Raw genomic sequence first — 21298 nt, 5'->3', positions numbered from 1 at the left:
GTGTTACGTATCACACTTGAATGCCTGTCTCTGAAAGCTGCCCCTCAGCATTACCTTGCTGTGCTTGCTTGCAAAAATGCACACTTTGCTTCACCTTGGCTTGAGGTGTTGTTTGGTGATAAGTACAACATTTTGAGATCAGGAAATCAGTGTGATTTTCTTACTGCTGTTCTAAAACTAAACACAAAGTCTGTAGATAAAGAATCCTAGACAAAATTAGTATCTTTAGCAGTTTTGGTGAAACGTTTTTACAGAGCAAAAAAAGATATAAATACAGTGTTTGCAATTACTTAGATTCACAAAAAAGGCTTTGGTTAGAAAACCAGAAAGGGACAAATAAAAAAAAAAATTAAAAAAACACAGCCAAAGGAGTGTCAAATACTATATTGGAGTCAAATGAGTGCAGAATAAAACAGCAGCCATCCGTTAGTTAGTTTTTCAGTACTGAAATCTTCCACCTAAGGAAGCCCATGTCTCTTGCAAGCTGTGTGCCTTTCCTGACGTTCACAGCTGGTCCCCTCGCTCCAGTACAAGCAGAGTGGTGGCAATTCCACATTTTTCTGTTCAAGGCAGAGTCCCTCTCCCAGCTGTGAGGTAGAGATTGGGTATCAGGTCACTGGGGTATGAGATACCACTGTGTGTAGCAGTTACACATTCGTTTCTAGTTCATTTATTTCAATAGTGCAGTGGTCTTTACTGTTGGATTTCTTAGTGTGGTTCTCCACTGGGCTTTCTTCTTGCTCCACTTGTACAGGTATGTGCTGCTCCAACTCTTTCACTGTTTCTGGTCCACGAGGTTCATTCATGGTCTTCACACAGCCGTTTCTCTGGTAAGCCACAATCGGGTGGATGTTAAGAGGTTTAGTCTCACAGATCAATGGCACCTATGTGAAAAGCAGTAAGATTTGGAATACAGCCGCTCTTTGCTGTATACAAAAGGAAGGGAATTTTTACTTTGGAAGCTTCTAGTCTGTTTTGCATTCACCAGCATTACCTGGGGCCTCCAGACTTTCAGGACCTGTTTCCTATATACACTAAAGTGTCTTTCCACCATCTGGATAAAGTTAAGGAGTCTCTAAGTATGGAAAAATACAAATTCTACTACAGCCCTAATTTAGCTTATACCCACAGTAACACCTTTTTGCATCGATGAGCAATATAAATAGTGTAAATGAAGACTAAAATTTCAGGTTTGAGAGATATGGGCTCAGTATGCTGAGCTTTGAGCAGTGGTTGCTTATGAGTGCAATTATAGAAAACAGGAAATCATTTGACGTGGCTTTCTGCCTTTCTTCTGACCCAGTGTACCAATACCTGTCGTTTCAGTTTGTCCTATTTCAAAAGACATCACGAGAATTGTATTGAGTGATTCAGATGTTAAATATTTAAGAGTCCTTTAAATCAAACCAGAAGTTCTGATGGGGAAAACAAGACATAAATACTGGAAAAGACGTGGGCTTGCAGCTGACAAAATTTGGCCTTTGGGTATACTTTACTAAGTCCACAAATTACTCTGCCAAAACTTATGGCAGACTAACAGTATATTTTAATACAATTACGGAGTGAGATGCAAAGAAAAATCTCATCGCAGATGACTAAATAATCCCTTAGGAGGGATTTTATATTCTTGAAACATCTCTTCTTGAGTTCCAACAGAGTTCTAAATACAGCAGTGAAATGTCAGGCCTGCATTATGCACTCCTGGCTCTGTGCCTCATGACACACCTTACCATTAAGTTGTTGTGTGTTCACTTTTTTGTAATGAGCTGCACGTGTAGCCCAAGCATTCAGGCCTAATCCTGTCATCAGCAATTACTGCAGGTGCTAAGCACCTCTGAGGACAAGACCTTTACAAAACTTGAAAGAGTTGGAATTTTAAACGCATGTTCCAGGAAGGCCTGAGAGTGGGATTTATCAGAAAGACTGTCTGGACAATAGCAGAAATAATGCTGTCTATAAAACTTTGCTATTAGTACTGCCGTTTTTAAGTTCTGTAGGTGAGTAGAATACCCCAGATGACACACACAGGTGAAACATGCCTTGTGAATAGCAGTCACTGCTAAGAACCTTTCCTATATAACCTGTCCTGGCCCTGCAAAAGAAAGCTTGCAAAGGACTGCCATGAGCTGGAATGGTTGGGGATTGGCACCTCCCAGCATGGTGGGCTCGGGGATTTAGAAATCTCCTTTGCTGAGAACTGCAAGGAAGATTATGAGAAGGCATTCCAGGCATAAGAAAAGACTGAGTGATGCATGCCAAGAAAGAAGGGAAAAAAAGCATGGGAGTGGAGGGAGGCAGGGGCAGATGTGGTGGACAGGCTCAGGAAGGTAGATGTGGTGGCTGCTTTAGTTGTGAGCTTAATGTTTGTGCATATATAGCCCTATGCACATACCCAAGGGTTTGTCACCCCTTTCTGTTGCTGGTCCCACCTTCAGAAGCAGCACACCCTATCAGGGCTTGAGATACTGAGCACAGAGCTCAGCTCCACCATCGCATGTGTGTGCAGGACAGCACAGCTGCTCCTTCCTGCTCTGAGCCCCAGTGCTCCAGATACAGCCTGCCAAGAGTTGAACTTGAGTGGCTTTTTGCATGAACCCATGAAGAAAAACTCCTCCACTCTATCTGTCTAAGCAGCCTATTGCCCAATTCTGCCCTCTGTCTGAAACACCTTTGCATTTTGTTTGGAAACAAATGTGGGAAGCTGAGAGCTGGCAGGCTCTTTGCCGCACGCAGCCCAGCACACACTGTCACACCCAGGCTCTTACCTCATCACCGTCCTTGATGAACTCCTTCCGGCAGATGTGGGCCATAATCCCTGCAGCCAGGGCATCTCCCAGGACGTTGATCATTGTTCTAAACCGGTCTCTGGTAAATGACAAAGTTAGGGTAAGTCGTTGGCTCTTTGGGCACATGCCCATGCCTTCATCACTGCAGTATTTATAGCCGAAAGTCAGTTTGGCTGTTTTTACAAGACAGCAAGTTCAGAAGCTAAGCTATTTAGCTGCTCCACTGGGTTTACCAATCTTTTCTGAGCTTCGTGCACTATGCCTCCACATGCTCTCTGATCAGCACCTTGAGAACTCACTGAGAACTGCAGCCACAGTCTGATGCAGTGGTTCCACAAAAACAAGGTCACATATCCCACTAGTTTTATGGTTGTGTTGCTCTCTTTTTTTGTGTTATAAAAAAAAAGAGATGGCAGCAGAAGGGCAGTCTGACAAAATAGCATCTGACATGGGAGTGTGTATGAAGCTAAGGGTGGAATTGAATTCCTCCATGGGGAAAATATGGCACTCACTGACATTCACTGACAATTGCTCAGTGTTGATGGAGACCAAACCGTGGATGTGAGCACAGTGAGGCAGTGAGTGGTGTGGTTCAGCAGTGGTGACAATGGGTCACATTTACTGGTGCAGATTTTTACAGGCACAGCATGCAGCCTCATGTTCATCGGTGGTGAAAATGTAAAGCTAATGGTAATGACTATGTTGAAAAGTAGTGTTTTGTAGCTGAGAATTTACTCTATCAAGTAGTGCTATTATACTCTTTGTATCTGTCATAGTTTTCATGGAAATCAATAGCAGGCATTACTTTTGGGAGAACCCACATATATACTGCCAAAGGCAACTCCTCTTCAGTCAGTGCTGCCCAGGCAAGCCAAAAGGTTGGACACCTATGTGCTATTGCTTCCCTTTGCATGCAAACTGATCCAGCACTGGAAAGTCTAAGCACAGCAGATCACGACTTCTGCTTTTTTATGTTGAGCTCCAGTGATATGGCCTCATTTGGAGGCTGCTGATGCAAATGTCTTCATTCAGTACAAGGAAAGGGCAGCCAGTCCAAACAGTACCTTGTACTAGGTATCAAGATCCCAGTCCTGCATTCTTAAGCAATCTTCTCAGCAAGAAGATAATTGTATAAATAGGAATTACAGAACACAATTAAAAGCTACTCAGAAGATTGCTAAATAACTAAACGCACAATCTATGCAGGGAGTGACCACTTACTAACTTAAATCCTGTTCATTTCTGAAAAAAGCCACAGTTGCCATGGCACCTCTGGCTCCTAAGGATTCTTCATTTTCAGTTACCTTTTTTTCCAATTTCAATTTTCCATTTTTTATGTTTGACAGTATTGTGTATACATACAGTTTTCCATTTATTTATGGAATCAGTTCTTCCCTGTTTTACATCTTTCACCCACCAACATCTCAAAAATATTGACTGTAAATACACAAGAGTAAATGGTTGCCATAGACAAGTGCTTCGTTTGAAACTGCTTGGAATCTATTAGTTAAAACTGGTGAGATTTCAAATAGATGATATAGTTTTTAAGGCTGAAATATATCACAGTTTTCCAAGAAAAACATTCACATCTGAAAGCTGTGTCAAATTGGTAACTTAATTTATAAACGTGGGTTATAAAATGGAGGCTCAGAAATCTCCAGATGTTTGGCTTATTAAAGGTAGTGACAGTCCAACATCAACAATGCCCAGATTTCTGATCCTGTAACTTAATATACAAAAAAATGGAAACTGTGTGCTGATGTTTTTTTCTCCATATATTTTAGGCATGTAATCTATGCATGCAAATGTTTGTGCAGTTGCTTGCCTAACTAGAAGAAAGAGTTCTTGCATGAAATGTCATTTGCCTGTGCTGTTATCCAAATCATACATGCAATTGCAGGTAATTTCATCAGATTTCAGCTCCTACACCTAGATGTGTTTGTTGAATTTAGGATCCAGTGCTGAAGTTGTTTGCTGACTCCATTTTTCTGCTACTTGTTGTTCTGAGTTTGGGTTTTGCCTTGAGGAAAGTTCCCACAGCCATGTTTAGTTAAGCAGGGAAAAGTGTTACAGCACAAAGTGGGAGATGTTCCTGTTACATGTAGGCTTCCTCTTGGTTGACCATCAGATTTGGATTCGTGGAAGGCTGTTCTGAAATGTTAATTTTGCACTGTGCAAAGAGCTGTGATGGAGAAGTTGTATGAGCAGAGCTCCAAAGTTTATACTCTCTACTGGTCTCTGATTAGGATCTGCTGTGAAGACAGAATTTTTTTGAGGAAACAGAGCACCATACTGAAACTCTTAAGAAAACTGATTGCCTGGCACATTGTTGGACCAATCCTGCTCCATGTTCCTGTCTGCATACAGATGTCTGCACCACACGTAAGTAAAATCACATCACACACCACTGAAATTTCTCTACTAAGAGGCCAACCTGCTGCTCACAGCATTTCTTTCAGTGCAAAGACTTGCAGCAAGTGTTGCAGTGGTATCTGAGCTTTAGAGGGTATTATAATTAAAGATGCAGAACTTTCATCTTGCATTCAATAAATAAGCTGAGAAACATTTTAATTTTCTTACTTTGTCTCCAGGCACCAGCAAAAGGTATGTAGTTCACATACATGTTATATCTACCTAAATGAATTGTAATACCTTCAATGCACTGTGATGGGCATTTCAGTCTTGTGAGATCACCTAATCAGCCTTCTTCAAGCATTCTTCATACTCTAGTGCTTCCAAAGCTAATACTGGCAATATTCATCGCGTCAACCCTGTTGACACTTTGCACCTGCAGACTCTTGAAACCAAGTGCTGAAATACTGAAATATACTTTGCATATGAAAGTTCATCCACAAAAGACAGAAAATTGAGTCTGTTCCTTGTTCACTTTTTAATAGCCTCTGGAACTATAGCCTGAGTGAGTTTTTCGTTGTTTTGAGATGCTTTGTAAAACAAAAAGCAGAATTCCCATATACACTGGAAGACTTACAGGAAAAACAATGAAATGCTGATGTTGCAAAAGCTGGGTGAAAACTAAGCAATATAAAGGGAAAAGGGTTTTGTGATACAGCTTAAAATACTTTGTGAGTTCTGTTGTGCTTCTAAACTATGGAGCTTCAATGACTAGTGGTAGAAAGGCTGCTTTATAACACCTGAACAGCCATTCCCACATTTAGGTGCTCCCAGCAGATGCTGTTTTTCCTTCACATGAGAATATTCCTGATATTTGTAAAATAAAGCCTGTCATAGAATATGCAAACAACACAATTCTCATGATTCCTATTAGCAATAGTAGTATTCAATTATGATGGACAGGAAAGTAAGCAATTCCTTCTCACAGTTCTTTGTAGAAGAATTCAGTGACTTGAAGTTGAACAAAATGGGCACCATAGCAGAATGGACTTGAGATACATTTTTACACAGAACTCTGACATACTTCAACTTCACTGCATTAAGATTGGTAATGGAGATATATTTCACACAAATGAATTTTTTTTAGAAAAGGATTGTTTCTTTGTAAATACATTTGCTAGTGATGTAATTATTTGAAATCCCAACTAGCTAGGGACCAGTATTTTGCCAATCAATCATCTTCCTAGACTATTCAAAACATGTTTTTTTTTTTTAATGGACTTTGACATAACAAGGTGAGAGTCCAAATAAATCATCTATTAGGAATTTTTAAGTTGCTTCTTCTCATGGGTAACAGGAATCCCTTCTAGTCTGAAGACATCAAGTTTCAGCTTCCGTTTCTGCTGCAAAATCCTCAGTGACTAGGGATCCAGCAAAGTAACTTCTGCACTGAAACCAGCCCTGCCAAAACACACTTCCTAGGAGTGCTGGCTCCTCATCCTTGTCCAAAATATGTACTTCCCATGCCTTTTAGGTATACTCATATTAATACCTTTGGAGAACATTTGGCTTTTTAGCAGTGTTGCCACACAGGAAGCCTCAGATGCTTAATGTTACTTACAGCGCCCAGTCAACAGCAATGATCAGTGTGATGTCATCCGTTGGGAGTCCGACCGAGGTCAGGACAATGACCATTGTCACCAGGCCAGCCTGGGGGATACCAGCAGCTCCTATGCTGGCAGCTGTTGCTGTGATGCTTTAACAAAGAGAGAAAGGAATAAGCTTTACCAGCGATGGATTGCTCTGCAAGAAGCAAAACCATGTTTCTACAGGAGCTTTCATAATCCAGTTGTTATTATGCAAGTCACATGCTGGTGTTTGGTGTACAGAAGCCAGCTCAAAGAGCAAGGACAAGACAAACCTATTTAGCACTGCCCAGTGCTAAATTCTCCCCCTTTAGCTTTGCAGCCCTCCCTTTGGTTAGGAAGTTCTGTGTTCTCCCTTAGCCTCACAAGTGAGGAGAAAAGAGGCTGCCGGGCTGTGGCCTCTCTGACTGATGTCAGCTCTGGTGGGTCATGTCACCACGAGCCTGACAGTGCTGCTCCCCACGGTTTCAGCCTCAGCAGCAGAGCTCTCTGCAGACTTCTCTGAGTCATCACTCATGGCTCCTGTGCCAGGCAAATCCTGTGCTGGCAGCAGTGAAGGCCTTTTACGTCAGTCCATCACACAGAAGCAAGGCCAAGGGTAAAGAGTCTGGGCCAAGGGTGAAGCTTGCATAGCACGTGGCTTTGCGTACTTGGATCTAAATGTGAAGCAAGCACAAATGTGACTGTACCTCTTCAGTTTCAGGAAAGTATTTTTACTTGACCTTCACACCATTTTCTCAGCCTGCCAAGCAGAAATGAATGGGAGACCAGAGCAAGAGTGGACCTGGCGGTTCTAACGCTTTCTTCATAACGCTATCTTTAGGGGGTGGATTTCATTCCTTTTTCCAGGAACAAAAGTGACTGTATATATATTCATTCCCTCCTATATGGCCACTTCCAAGAACCAGGCCATCCAGCAGAGAGACAAAAAATGAATTTTGACTATTGTAAATGGATGACATAAAGTATATATGGTGATAACGCACTGCATTCATTGATCCAGAATTTCAGAACTTTTGGCAAGCACCTAAGTCTTGTCAGCCTTCTTTCTTGGAAAATGAGCATAACAGTATTCACACGTATGGAAACTGAGACAGAGAGATATCCAGTATCTTGCTCACAGCCATACAGTGTATCAGTAGAGCACCATAGGTATTTGTAACTAGAGCCCTTCCCTGAAATAAATACATGTGTGTGGGTGTGATGGGGGAAGAGAAAGATTTAAAACTGAATTTTAAAAAGTTAGCATCTTAACAGCATTTTAATAGGCATAGTATAGATAGGAAGGAAGGTACTGAAGCTCAGTAGCTGTATAAGAGATAAGTATAATGAATATGAATAATGAAAAGTGCTCTAAACTTGCTTGCTGTTTTAGAACTGCTTTAGAACTGCTTCTGCCCCCCAGGTTAGTTCAGGAAATAATGTCTTGTGATAGGAAGCAAAAATAAGAATGTTTATGCAACATTGTACAGGCAAGCTCATCTGCTTTTCCACTATATTTTGACCTTAATGTAGATGTTTCTTCCACTAATTGGCTCAGCAGACAGGAATATGATCTTTATTCTCTTTTTCTGCCAGGTTTGTATAACCACACTGACATAAACTGCCAACCTGGATTTTATAAACTGTGAGCAGAATAGGCTGATTATTTTTCTAACTTTTAAAAAAATTATCCTGGCATCCAGTATTTGAATTTCAACTCTCCACATCCTAGAATATCTGGATTTAGGGAAAGTTTTGCCCATAGTTAAAGCTGGGCTTCGGATACTCTTTAGGTACTGAATCCACTGTGAATTCCTATTTTCCCTTCTTTTGTAATCCAGCTTTTTTTTTTTCTTTTCCTTTTTGGGGGGGATTTTTCTAATCTTAAATTGCATTTTCCTTTTACTATCTTCACATTTTTTTGGTTGTTACAAACTAGCACTTAATATAGGCAGTGAAAATAAAAAGATAAAAGAAGGTTCTGCTAAGTAAGAGTTAAAACTTACCTTCTTGCCATTTACCATCACCCTCCTTCCTCCTTCCTAATTTTTAAAATCACCATTCTCTGCTTCAAGGTTCAGGTAATGTCTGCCCATAGTCTGAGCCATATTTTGGGACCACATTCTAAAAACATCCCCAAATTCAAAATCACAAAAGACTAAATGTTAGTACAGGAGCATTCCAATAATTTTTAGTGAGGGGGAGAGAAAACACAAAGCAAGAGCTCACATGGGCACAATTTATTTCTTCTGCTAACTGTAAGCAGATCTTGCCAGAAGTCCATCAGCAAGCTCCAGCTGTCATCTGGGGCTAGTTTCAGGACTTCTTCCTTTTTGTCATGAAGCTTTTCAAGTCCAGCAGAGGATGGACAAGGCCCAGCAGAGTAAATAAGGCAGTGATGAGGTCACTGGGTGGGTAAGTAAGCCGATCTCAAACGTGTTGCACAAGGCTCTGACTATGAAGAGTGTTTTTCTAATCATCTGTTCCCTGCTGGAAACCTACAGGTTTCAGTCCCTGAGGCATTCTTTGGAAGTCATTGGAGTTATTATGGCAATAATTGCTCAGCTGGATCTCTTCTTTTGGATCCATTACTGACCTTTCAAGGACAGCAGTATGCAGCTATAGCACACTCCACCACTGACTGCATGGTTGTTCATGAAGCCTTCTGCTCTGACAAGCAGCAGAGAAGACATCTAAAAAATATCTGAGTGCTGTGATGTTTTGATGAAAACCTGCCCTGATAGCAGCATCCTTCTTCCTTCCCTAGCCTCTCTCCCAAGTCTTGACAGAGTTTCCTAACACCCATTATTCCCTGTATCTGATACAGGGCTTTTAGCTTCTTTTTTTTAACACCTTCTTCTTATGCAAAGATACCAACTAAAGTGAAGACTATTCTGAAGTTTAAAATAATATTTTCAACACCAATAATAATAGTAAAATGTGCCAATTTCAGTAAATGATGGGTGTGCCTAAAGGTAAAAACTAGATAAATATTCTCAAACCTGCTATTTGCTGATGTCAGTGTGCTTCTTTTAAATGGTACCAGTACAATTTCCCCGTCCACACTCCTGATCTCCACGTTACTTAAAAATAACTGTCCTATGAGAAATAAGTGCTTGAAAAATTGCAAACATGAGTTTTATCCTGAACATTTCTAGACACAAAAATCACATGAACATCACACTCAACTAGACAAGCAAATCTGGGTGTGTGGAAGTTGAGGTTTATACCTTATAGTAATAATTTGCCCAAAATCCAGCTCATAGTTGTTTACTTGTGCAATGAAGATGGCAGCCACTGCTTCGTAGAGTGCAGTCCCATCCATGTTGATGGTGGCTCCCACAGGCAGCACGAACCTTGCAATCCTCCTGTCTACGTGGTTGTTCTCCAGCAAGCACTTGAATGTGATAGGCAGCGTGGCTGAACTGCAACACAGTGACAGAAATACACTAAAATTATTATTCTTTCTGGGGAACAGAATGAATTGCAGAAAACCTTCTCCAGAAAGGGTAAATTCTGCACTGAGTACTGCTTTGTATTCCTTGGTCTGCACATGTGACTCACTTGCCCTGTAACTCATTTGCTTGAGTACTGGGGGGTGAATGCAGTTGCACATACACATGCTAGTTATCTGCTAATTCTTCAGAAAATTAAAATGTAATTCTCTTTTTCCCTCTTTCAGAAGAAAAGGGACAGAAATCCTGCAGAAGTAGCGTTGTACACTCAAATGCAAGATAGAGGAAACACCCCCACAGCTTATTATTGAAATCTTTGGAAACTAATGTGCATTGTTTTTTAAAGAAGTTTCCCTCTAGGCCTTCTGAAATAGAAAGCCAATTTTGAGCAGCAAGAGTAGCCATAAGCTAAAGAAAGTACACACTAAGAAAGGCTCTTAACTCATGGCAAGGAAATGCTACGTAAATACTTTAAAGTTGCTTCTTAAAAGAGAGAAATAATCTGGGGGCAAATTTTCTGCCCTCTTGTGACCTACTTGCCCTTGGCAGTGAAACAACGGTGTCTTCCCACTAATATGCCTAATCTGAGTTGCTAAGTCACTGTGTTAAGAGCCTCACATCAGCAATTTACCTCTGCTGTCTTACAGTGGCCTTTATCTGTTCTTCGTGGAAAAAAAAACAACACACATTTGATGGACAAATTTTTTCTCAGTCATTACATTTGACATACGAAGTCACGAGAGGTTCTGAAAGCCTTAGTATCGTAACTCCAGAGTTTCAGGAATGCATTAGCAAAATGTTTCCATGAGTAGGAGTTGTCATTTTGTATTTGTGCAAGCTGTTGTTTGAGGAAAAGCACAGTTAGTGTTTGGAAAGGAAAAGTAGCTTCCTGCAATAGAGAAATGTAGAAGGACCAAGAAAGGTCTATGACAGGATGCTTTCAATACAATCTTTCTGTTTTCCCTAGCCTTATCATGCCTGACTGCTGAATGATTTAATCATTGTGCTCCTTTTCAACCCAGGCCATTCTGTGATTCTACGATTTGCTGCGGTCACTGCCATGAATATCTAGGCAAAAGAAATTCATTAGATGTGTAAATAAACAGAAAGGACAAGGAATCAAAAAAATCTGTTTACCCCTGGGAACAGGGTTATGTTCAACTTTTTCATACTGGCAGTCCTAATACTTAATCAGTATTTACTTTGAAAATCAAACAGCAAAGCGTAACACCTCAAACTACACACTAGATGTCATTTCTCTCTTGGGCGTGCATCTGCTTTTTTTTTTTTACACATTCATTTGTGAGAGGCTGAATTTCTCTATGCGTAGTTTATCATAAACTATTTATAAAATAAGCAGTAATGCAGAACAGAAAATCCTGGTGTCCTAGCACAGACAGCTATTCCATACAGTCTCACTCAAATTCAGATCTCAGAGGTAGCAGTGTCTGTCCTAACTGTTGCTACTGAAAGAATTCCCACATTTAAGGGTTTGGCCCTGGTTAATCACAAGTAGTAGCAAAGAAAAAACAAAAAGCTTTCTACTGTCATTTCTGAGTTACGGTCATACATGATTTCAATGGCTGAAGAAAAAAAAAACAACATTTAATAGACATATATTAATTTGTCTATCCAGTTAAGTGAAGTGAAGTTTGTGTTCTTGAAAGCATTTTATCCAGTAGTAAACAGAGGGCAGAGCTATGAAGGCCTGACATGTAACATTTATTTGGAGGAAAAAATACTCTAAAGCACTGATCTTAATCTGCTAAGTCTTTTGAAACTTTCCTAAAGCTTTCAGCTCAGAGAGCTATCTTCTCCCCATGCTAACTCTAACAATTAAAAATCCATTTTTAGAGTCTTATCTCAATTTTGTTTTGGATAAAATGCTGCAGCTGCAGGGACTGAACATAAGCTAATGCTGGATCAGGCCGAGCTCTTAGTGGTGTGAGGCACAAAGACAGCTAGTCACTGTGCAAGAACAGCTGTTCAGCCTGCTCTGTTTATCTTATCATTCAAATGCGTTTTGATATTTGCTCCAAAAAATCAACAAACTGATCTCATCTCCCCCTTTTGCTAAATCTGCCTTTAATTTACACTGTGCAATAGCCAAGATCTGAGTGTTTCATAAGCAGCAAAACCCTTGAACGAGGCATGTTTTATTGCTTGTCTTCAGAGAAGATGAAAATTGCTTCTTTTGATGGGATGTACCACTGAGAAGATGCTGATTTAATTCATTAATGGTATGGAAAGATGACCTAGAAAAATAAAACTCCCTCATACCATTGGAATGAGGAAAGCTAAAAAACAGAAGGAATTCTTGTCAGTGGGCCAAATACTGCTTTTTTAATGCAGAGGTGACAAGATAGGGTTAATGCGGGGGGAAGAAAGTAGCAAAATTCATGGCTATGCAGAAACTTTCACTGAGGGGAAAATGGGTTGAAATAATGTGCAGATCCAATGAAGTCATTGCCATGAGATGACTGTTAAGTGGTTCTCGGGTTCCCTTGTGTTACATTCTTGGGTTTTGCACATGGTACTGTTTTTCCCTCTGCAGTTTGACTTTTAGCCTAGAAAGAAAGCTTTCCACAGGTGCAGACTAACTGGAATGAGTATCAGAACACTGATTTGTGGTTTTCTTTCTAACTTTAGATGTAGACATGAGCTGACAGAGAAACATCTGCAAGAAACCCATCAGTATACTTAAAACCAGCTCTTTGTTCTCCTCTTAGATGATCTGAAAATCCAATACCCACATGATGAGTGTTACATAATGCCCCCGTGGCAAGTATTATTTAACTGAATACAGATGTGTTGACTATTGGGAGAAGCAGCTCTCCTGTCCAGACCCAATTACTTGTGCATTTGTGCATGTTCTTTTGGCAAAAGCTCAGTTATGTGCAGTATCCATTCCTTTCAGTGTAATGAAGGTGAAAAGTTCAGCCATCTCTAGACAAGACAATGCTATTTGAGAAGCAAAACATTAAAACCCACGTTGGGCCTATATGGATTTACAGAACACACACTGGTAAGAAGAGGAAAACTATATTAATCAAAAGTGTCTGAGCCTCAAACCTGGAATTTCAGAGTCATTCCTTGGGGCTCACTTTAACTTTGGTGGTAGGTTCTGCCAGTAAAGATAGTAAATCCCTTCTGGTAGCAAGTCCTGTTGGTGGCTGCTGACAGCCTGAGCTTCTGGCTGCTGCCAGAGCTTTTCCCGTACTTTGAAGCTCTGTCTGGTGCCTGCTGAGTACTTCACACTGGCTTTTCTGGGGACTTCCCTTGGAGCCAAACTCTGCCCATGAGGAGCTGAGCTCCTAAATGGATATGGGGGGTTCTAAGTGATTGAACGCTGCCTAAATGTTAAGCTTTGATGATCACTGTGATATGGAAGTCTTTTAGAAGGGCCAGCTTATATTTGCTAGAGGGCATGCATGTTCTTTCCTTATCCTACCGCAAACAATCAAGACAAAAAATAACTGATCTATAAATCACCAAACCAATTACGACTTTCTCCTAGTTGTAATATAGCTCTGGCACTCATGGAACAAGGGAATCAAAACCCTGCAAAGCTTTGTAGATTCAGTTGTGCATTTTGATTACTGTATCACATCTGACTTTTTGTTTTATCACTATTAGTATTGGAACATTTCCAGCTTTGAAATATACCGTAACTAACCTGGACCTGAATATATTATAAACTGCAAAGAAAGCACTCCGTGTATGTCAAGGGACTTGACACTCAAAGCAAGAGGCACAACGTGGAGATGAGGTCCAATGAAGAAACAGTGACCTGCTTTGATAGGAGACAGCTATTCAAAAGAGCACAAGCCCTAAAAGACCAGTAAGGGATTAGTTAATTGGTTATAAAATCAAATTGCAATGATGGTGCAAAATAAGGAAAATTAAGAAAAGGAATCCAGTTTTAACTAAACCATACTTGATAATGGAATGAAAAAGTGAGCTGACTAAACTAGGGGAAAAAAAAAGACAAACTCTTCTATAGCTGATAAAGGAGGAACAAAGTTTCTTCTTTTTGTTCTCAAAAAACAAAAAAATTCAGATTAGGTTTTTAAGGAAAACATATTTTTTCCTAGAAAAAATATCTCTATTTCCTTATTCCTTTCTAGAAAAAGAGAATTAATGAAATAGCACAAAGAAAAAGCCCGGATTGTCAACAACAGAGCACCTTCAGAAACAGAACTCCAAGAATTCCTAGCGGAGTAAGGCACATAGTCAAGTGTGTCAAATATGAGAGTAAGGAACCTTTTCCAACAATAATATCTTTGAATGTAAAATTAACATCTTACTTGAACATGGGGATGTGACGACATCACAAACTTCAAGCTCTAATAAAACAGCCTGCCTTAATTATATAAGCCCAATTAGAGGTTAAAACACCACCCAGCACATAATTTATTCTTGACTTCGTGTTTCTCAGTATGCTTCTCTTTATAGGCCAGTTTGGAGCAAACTATTAAATACGAAAACACCCTGTAAAGTGACACATGCTGGAAAGCCAATACATTACAACTGTGCTGAAATAATCACTCCCTCCTCTCCTTTCTTTTAATGCCTATACATTCCTTCTGCTCTGCTTACTCTTGCCTTAATATAAGTATATTCACGAGAGAAACAACCATCTGCATATGTGCTTCCTCCCCCACATTACCTTATTGGACCTCATTGGAACTATAAGGAAATAACGAGCCCAATCAGGCCAGTGGAGTAGGGATGAATGTTTTAGGCTTTTTTCCCAAGTCTGGCACAGGTCTGGCACTACTTCAGTTTTCTCTTTTGCACTTCCCTTGAGTACCTTGTACTGCTACTAATAAAAGCCACTTGTACCATATATTGATAGGTACAGCTGCTCTTATTATTTCAGAGTAGCAAGCCTCCAGCCACAGATGTGACAATGCTGTATTTTTGTTATATCAGCTATATGGAAACATGATTTCTTTTGTCCTTCATGTCTTATGCTCCATGATAGTTAATTCCAGGCCTTTCAAGGACCCTTTATACACAAGCTGGTGCTCTTTTTCTTAACCAGTTCATGAGCTGTTTCCCATTTCACTGTTCAGCTATGGTTAAAGTCCATTGTATGCTTTCCCTAAAAGGAATGTAAAAAATACTGTTCCTTGAGAATAGGTGAATATCTTTACACTGCTGGACATTAGCTTGCAACCACAGTCTTTTCTTAATGTACCCAAACCTAAAGATCAAGAAGAGTAGAAAGTGTAAAGTGTTTCCATACAACTGAACTAGGAGGTTTTCTACCAATTCTAAAAATGTATTCTGGACAAACTGTGTCCCTCAATATATTTTAACTTTGTAGAAACACACAATTTGTTTTTATAGAAAAACACCCTTATTACCTTTCTAGTCCTCTAAGAAACATCATTTTTGTCCAGTATTTTTTCAGGTGAGGGAAAATAATGTAACAAACGCCACTGTCAAATGGCTCCCACTCATAGCTTCCAAATGTTGATAAACACATAAACACACACTGAAACTAGATAATACCTGGAGGAGGTGGCCAGAGCAATAAGCAAGGCTTGAAGAATCCCTCTGATAAAGACAATAGGATTCTTCTTGGTGATAAAGAAGTACATCATTGGCAGAATGAACAGGCCGTGCACAACCAGACCGCACACTACAGTAATGGCGTAAAACCCCAGTTTCTTCCCAATGGCTGAAGGGTCATCCATTTCTAAGATTTTACCAGCAATTAGAAACACGATTCCAAATGGAAAGTACCTGAGAAAAAGAAATACAGTCATTAGCAGGAGATAATTCACTTCCACCAAACAGCTTGAGGGAGAAAACTCCTGTATCCCGCTTTCAGTGTAGTAAAAGCACCCACCCATAAGTGACACAGCTGGACTCAGTTGTGTCAGACCAGATGTGCTTAGGCCCTGTCCCACACCTGAGGAGCAGGCCCAAAGCACTATTCCTACTGTTCCTTTAGCTGGGGTAATATTGCTGGTCAGGAATGAACTTAAAATATTTGGGTTCAGAAAAAGGCTCTGACTTTGTAGCTTAAGATAGGTCATTTACTTGGCAGCTAGGGAATGAGTACCAAGCTCTGCTGTGCTGTTCATACTGATGGAACAGTTGAAAACTGTTAAGTAGATGCTTATGCAGAGAATTACCAATATGCATTAGACATGCTCTTGGACTGCCTGGGCAGAAGACTACCTAGTTTTTGAACTGTGGTGTTCATTGCAGAGACTGCTGAGCTAGCAGGAAGTACATTGGCTGCAGTATAGATCCTGAGGGACCATTAGCTTAACCAAGCTGAAACCAGGTGAGAATTTCTGTGGAGCTGTGCTATAAGGTATGGGAACACTAGCCTGAGGTGCTCCTGCACGTGGGCTGGATGTATTATAATCCACCCAGCTACACTGTGCTGAGTGATATATAGGGTGCCTCTGTTAAAGTGACAGGGCATTCCCACAAAACTAAGGGTTGTTCACTCTCATTTATTTCCCTTAAAATAGGTTTATGCCTTTTCTGTCAACATTTTTTCTACTCTTTCTAAAAAAAAGCTTACTAAATCTGTTACTTACCAAACAGCAACTGCCACTATCTTCATGACAGATTCATTTAAACATTGACAAAAGCTGACCAAAGGAACACCACTGTTTCCCATTCTTCCCAACATTATACCTGCAAACGTAGACATTTGTGTTTAAATTCTCATGTGCCTTCATGCATACCCCCAGAGCTTTCCCTCCCTGTCATAACTCAAGGTAAACTAAATGGGACATAGCAGGCTGAATATAGATCTTTGTGCGGTAGGAATAGACAATATATCTGAAAATCTCACCTGACGCAGACACAGAGCACTGGGGAGCCAAGGCACAACCTTTTTCTTTGGCTCCCTACAGGGCTCTGTCACCCACCTGACAGGTTTGAGGTCTCAGTGTCTCAGGTTTGTTTGTAGCTACTACAGCCAGGGCTGACCCAGCAGCTGGGGCTGTCATGTACGTGGCAGTAGAGGCAGTACATTCTGTGCACCAGCCAGGAGGAAGCCAGCTCTCAGCTTCCATCTCTCAATTCCTGGGCCAGCAAGAGCAAGTAACAGTAATACATTCAGCTCTGTGAAGACAATGAGTGGTTTTCTAAGAAGTCCTTGATTCTAATAAGAACGTGTAATTAATTCATTCGTGTCCAATAATTCTTGGCTGGAATATTGGTTGCTGTGACACTGTACTTTGGGAACTGTAAGATACAAAACTGATGGACAGCCAATTTCCAGCAGCATTGCATATGGAAAACCACATACTGGAGAAATTAAAAAGAGAGACAGATCTGCTAATTCTGGAGTTGATTTTTGACCCCTTGCACTTTATGAACTGTAATGTAATAAAATACAGTCAAAGATGTTTCATGGAACAACCATAGCTGACCACGGTAAGTTCAAAGAAGAAATTAGATAGGAGATAAAGAAAACTGTATCAACTTTTTCCTGTAACAATCATCACAACGTAACCTTTGTCATCGTTAAGTAGGGCATACTAAGGGAGTGGTTAAAGTCCCTCTTCATAATTCACAAAGATAACATAACATACGTGGCAACAGTGTTTCTTCAGCAAGTGAAACTAAATAAATCAGCTAGAGAGAAGCTCTTCCAGTTCACTGAGATAAGCTACTAGATGGTATTTAAGCACTGGACAATGAAAAAAATAAAATAATGAAGTTTCAATAAAAGACAGGATCCAGAATTTAAAGCTGATTAAACAATATTCCTCTGAAACTCACCCATCATATCTCTGAGGCTTATTATCTGAACTGTGCTCTTAATAGGGAAGAGATAGTTATATTTTACACTAATAATGTAATAAAATGTGATAAAGAATAGATAAGAATGACAGGGAAGACTCCAAGGCAAAAATCAATTTATTGCTTGCTAAGGAGAACTTTAGTTCTCCTTGTACCTTGTCTGGTAGTAAGTTTTTCTTGTTGAGGAAACCCAGCAGCCCAACCTTTATTTTTTTCTCTTAAATGGATACTTGGATTATTGCAAACCATGTCTGAAACCTACCCATTGTTGCAGAGAATATGACAATCCCTAGCACATTCATGCCATCACTAGTGCCTGGTTCTGATTTGTAAATCACTTCAGGTGGAGGAGTGATGTCCAAGGCAAAATTCTGGACATTGGATCCATTCTCATCTTGAACTCCATATATTATAATGCGATGAGTTGTGCTTTCAGATGATGCTTTGTTGGCTTTAATGATGGGAATACTCTTTGTGCGATACTGAAAGAAAACAAAGGGTTTTTTTTACTATAATATCCCAGCAGAAATTAATAGTTAAAAAGAGACTTCGTAAGTTCTTTGTTAATTAAGGCCGTCTGTTAAGGGGAACAGCATGAAAACAATAACAGCTCCTGACCCTATGTGTAGAAAATGTTGGATTTTTGGAAAAGCAAAAATCAGAATTTCCTAAAACCAGAGCCTTGTGCAGCAAACACATGATCTGATACAGTTGCTTTAGACATTCCCTTGTATCTCCTTTCCTGCAGGACATAATTGGGAATTACTTCCCAGGTGCTCAATTGCCCTTCTCTTTGCTTCATGGAGTTCCCATTAAATATTCCCACAGATGAAACAAATATAGCCATGCCTCTTGCTTACTCACAACTTTTAGATTACTCACAACTTTTAGATAAGATTTTCTGGCCAAATTCCAAATTTAGCAATTAAATTCTTCCTAAATACATGATTTTGTTGCTTTAGTTGGATACTGTATTCTGTTCTTCCTTTATGCAGCGGTACAGTGCCCTCTGAGAGCAGAGCAAAGAATAGAATGAAAATGGGGTCCACATATAGATCCCCCAGCACAGCCAGGATTTGTGCTAGCTCCAGTCTGGAAACAGCAGAGCTGTTATATTAGCAAGGCGAGGTCTCTTAACTCATCCTCTATCTGAGAAATGGCTACTGTATGGCCGACACAGCACAGCACTAATCTGAAGCACTTGCTGCACATTTTGCTACTCAGGCTTGATCCTCAAAAGAGTTTGAGGTTTGTAAAACAGCTAGTTACATGATATCTCAAAACAAAGCTTAGAAACCCATGCTATAGCAAAAATGTAAAATCCGTTTTTACGGATTTCTCTTGAAGGTTTCTCTTGTTAAAGAAATGGCAAAAAAATGTATCCATGGCCTAACCCATGGCACAGCTTTGCTCCAGATGGGATCTCCAGGTTGGATCTTTACTGGACTATTAAAATAATTCTGACCTACCAGTTGTAGTCAGGCTGCAAGACTGCTGAGGCTAGTGGAAATGAGCTCATTAATTCTTAAATGCTCAAGGTACTTGTAATATCTGAAGTAATACACAGTATCTACATCTGGATTCTGTTTTAGGAAGACATATCATGTGCATGTTTCTATGATGCTGGCTCACCTTTTCAGTGGTAAAAGAACAATAGCCACTTACCTGCTTGAATGTGGCTTCAACAAGGTTGGCTGGAAACATGTTCCTAGAAATGAACAAATAAAATCAATTCTATGGAACTGAAGGCAATTTCTGTTTACTGGGTCTCAGGTCTATGAGATATTGGTTATTTACCCTTCACAAGGGATGAACGCTGCAGGAGGCTGCTGCACAGATGTGACTGACTCAGCAAGGCACAGCAGGGGGACAGTTTGTCAGAATTCATGTTTCTAAATACTGGAGTGAAACCCAGGAGCTCTAGTTCTAGTTTCTGGCTCTTCCACTATTTCCATGTTGTCACTGACAATATAAATGGTATAACTCCCTTCCCCATCTATCTGGGGAGAAGAATATTCCTTTATTCTGGATTCTGTTGTGCTTATTTAGATAATGAGCTATTCAAGAGAGAATCAAAGTTCACGGATGTACTCCTGAGATCCCTGGGTGCTGTAATCGACTTTGGGACTTTAGGCACTGCTGCGAGAAGACCTACAAGCAGTAGTATGTCCTGATACATTTCATCACTAAACTTCTAAGCAGTGTAGCTTTTGCAGAGGTTTGGTCACAAACAGTTTGCATTTCAAACAGATTATCTGATTCCTGATTAAAAGAATTGAGACTAAAGCTGCATAGTCTCTGCTAACTTTTAGTTTTGTCCTGAGGCTCCAGAACAAAAGACTGACATGAGGCAAACAGTTTCATCTGTGCTGAAGCTGAACTATAGCCCAAAATAATGACCATACACTCAGATCTGCAGTGAAACTGAAATATTTTTAATTCCACAGTGGACTCTTGTTATTTTTTCTGACTTTATCTCAGACCATAACATTTCACCCAATAATACCTGGAGTTAATTTATAACTTCTGTTTGAACTAGATTATTGCCTTGTATAAAGTTATTTAATCCTAATTTGAAATGGAGAGCGCACCCTCTAGAGGCTTCAAAGAGGAACAAATTTTTTTTCCAGCAAAAAAACTGAAAAATCATATATTCCCATGTAGCATTTGGGAATCAATATTTGTATAATTACTCTCAGTAGTCCTAACAGAACTGCTTTATTTTCAATAGCACCAAGTGTCTGAACCTCAAGCCAAAAGACAGTGGCATACTGTGACCCAATTCTATGTTTTCACATAAACTTATGCAAAGAGAATAATTCCTGAATTCTTCTCAGTTTTCTAACCAACTCAAGCTTCAAGACAACTCTTAAGCATATGTGAAAAGGCTATTGTTATTCTAAGGAGAATTGCTAACTGTGTATATAGTTAAATGCATGCCAGACTGAGACATTTTCCAGATCTGTTTTCCTCTCTGCACCAGCAGCAGATGCGTGCAGCACTGGCTTAGAAAAAAACACATTTATTACTGTTTTAAAGACATGATAATGTCACGTGATGCTTACACCTCGAATTATGAGGCAAAGTCTGTTTCAGTACCATCAGACAGAGCAATTACTACAAACAGAGAATTAATCTTTTCAGAGTAAAGCAGAGGAAGAAGAATTTGAATTACAGGTCAGCAGCATTCTCTAATGATTGAAGCAGAAGACTGAAAATGAGTTGTAGTGTTGGCTCTCTGTGAGAGCAGACAAGCTGAATGAAGGCATCCTTTGCCATCTTGGTAAGGCTGTTG

The 21298-nt window shown here is 40.0% G+C and overlaps 1 protein-coding gene across 1 annotated transcript in view; it reads right to left on the bottom strand.

Annotated features, from left to right (window-relative positions):
* Positions 1-647: 647 nt before the first annotated feature.
* Positions 648-21298, bottom strand: part of SLC1A7 (solute carrier family 1 member 7) — a gene marked incomplete at both ends in the record, with an annotated part of 42907 nt that continues 22256 nt past the window's right edge. The window contains 8 exons of the mRNA XM_079535520.1: positions 648-884; positions 2766-2865; positions 6760-6894; positions 9997-10191; positions 15742-15975; positions 16788-16887; positions 18266-18485; positions 19669-19711. Coding sequence (XP_079391646.1) covers positions 648-884; positions 2766-2865; positions 6760-6894; positions 9997-10191; positions 15742-15975; positions 16788-16887; positions 18266-18485; positions 19669-19711 — 1264 coding nt within the window. The remainder of the gene's footprint in view (positions 885-2765; positions 2866-6759; positions 6895-9996; positions 10192-15741; positions 15976-16787; positions 16888-18265; positions 18486-19668; positions 19712-21298) is intronic.

Source organism: Tetrao urogallus (assembly GCF_951394365.1).
Source record: "Tetrao urogallus genome assembly, chromosome: 5".
Taxonomy (NCBI): Eukaryota; Metazoa; Chordata; class Aves; order Galliformes; family Phasianidae; genus Tetrao; species Tetrao urogallus.
This window is presented reverse-complemented; position numbering and strand designations above follow the sequence as displayed.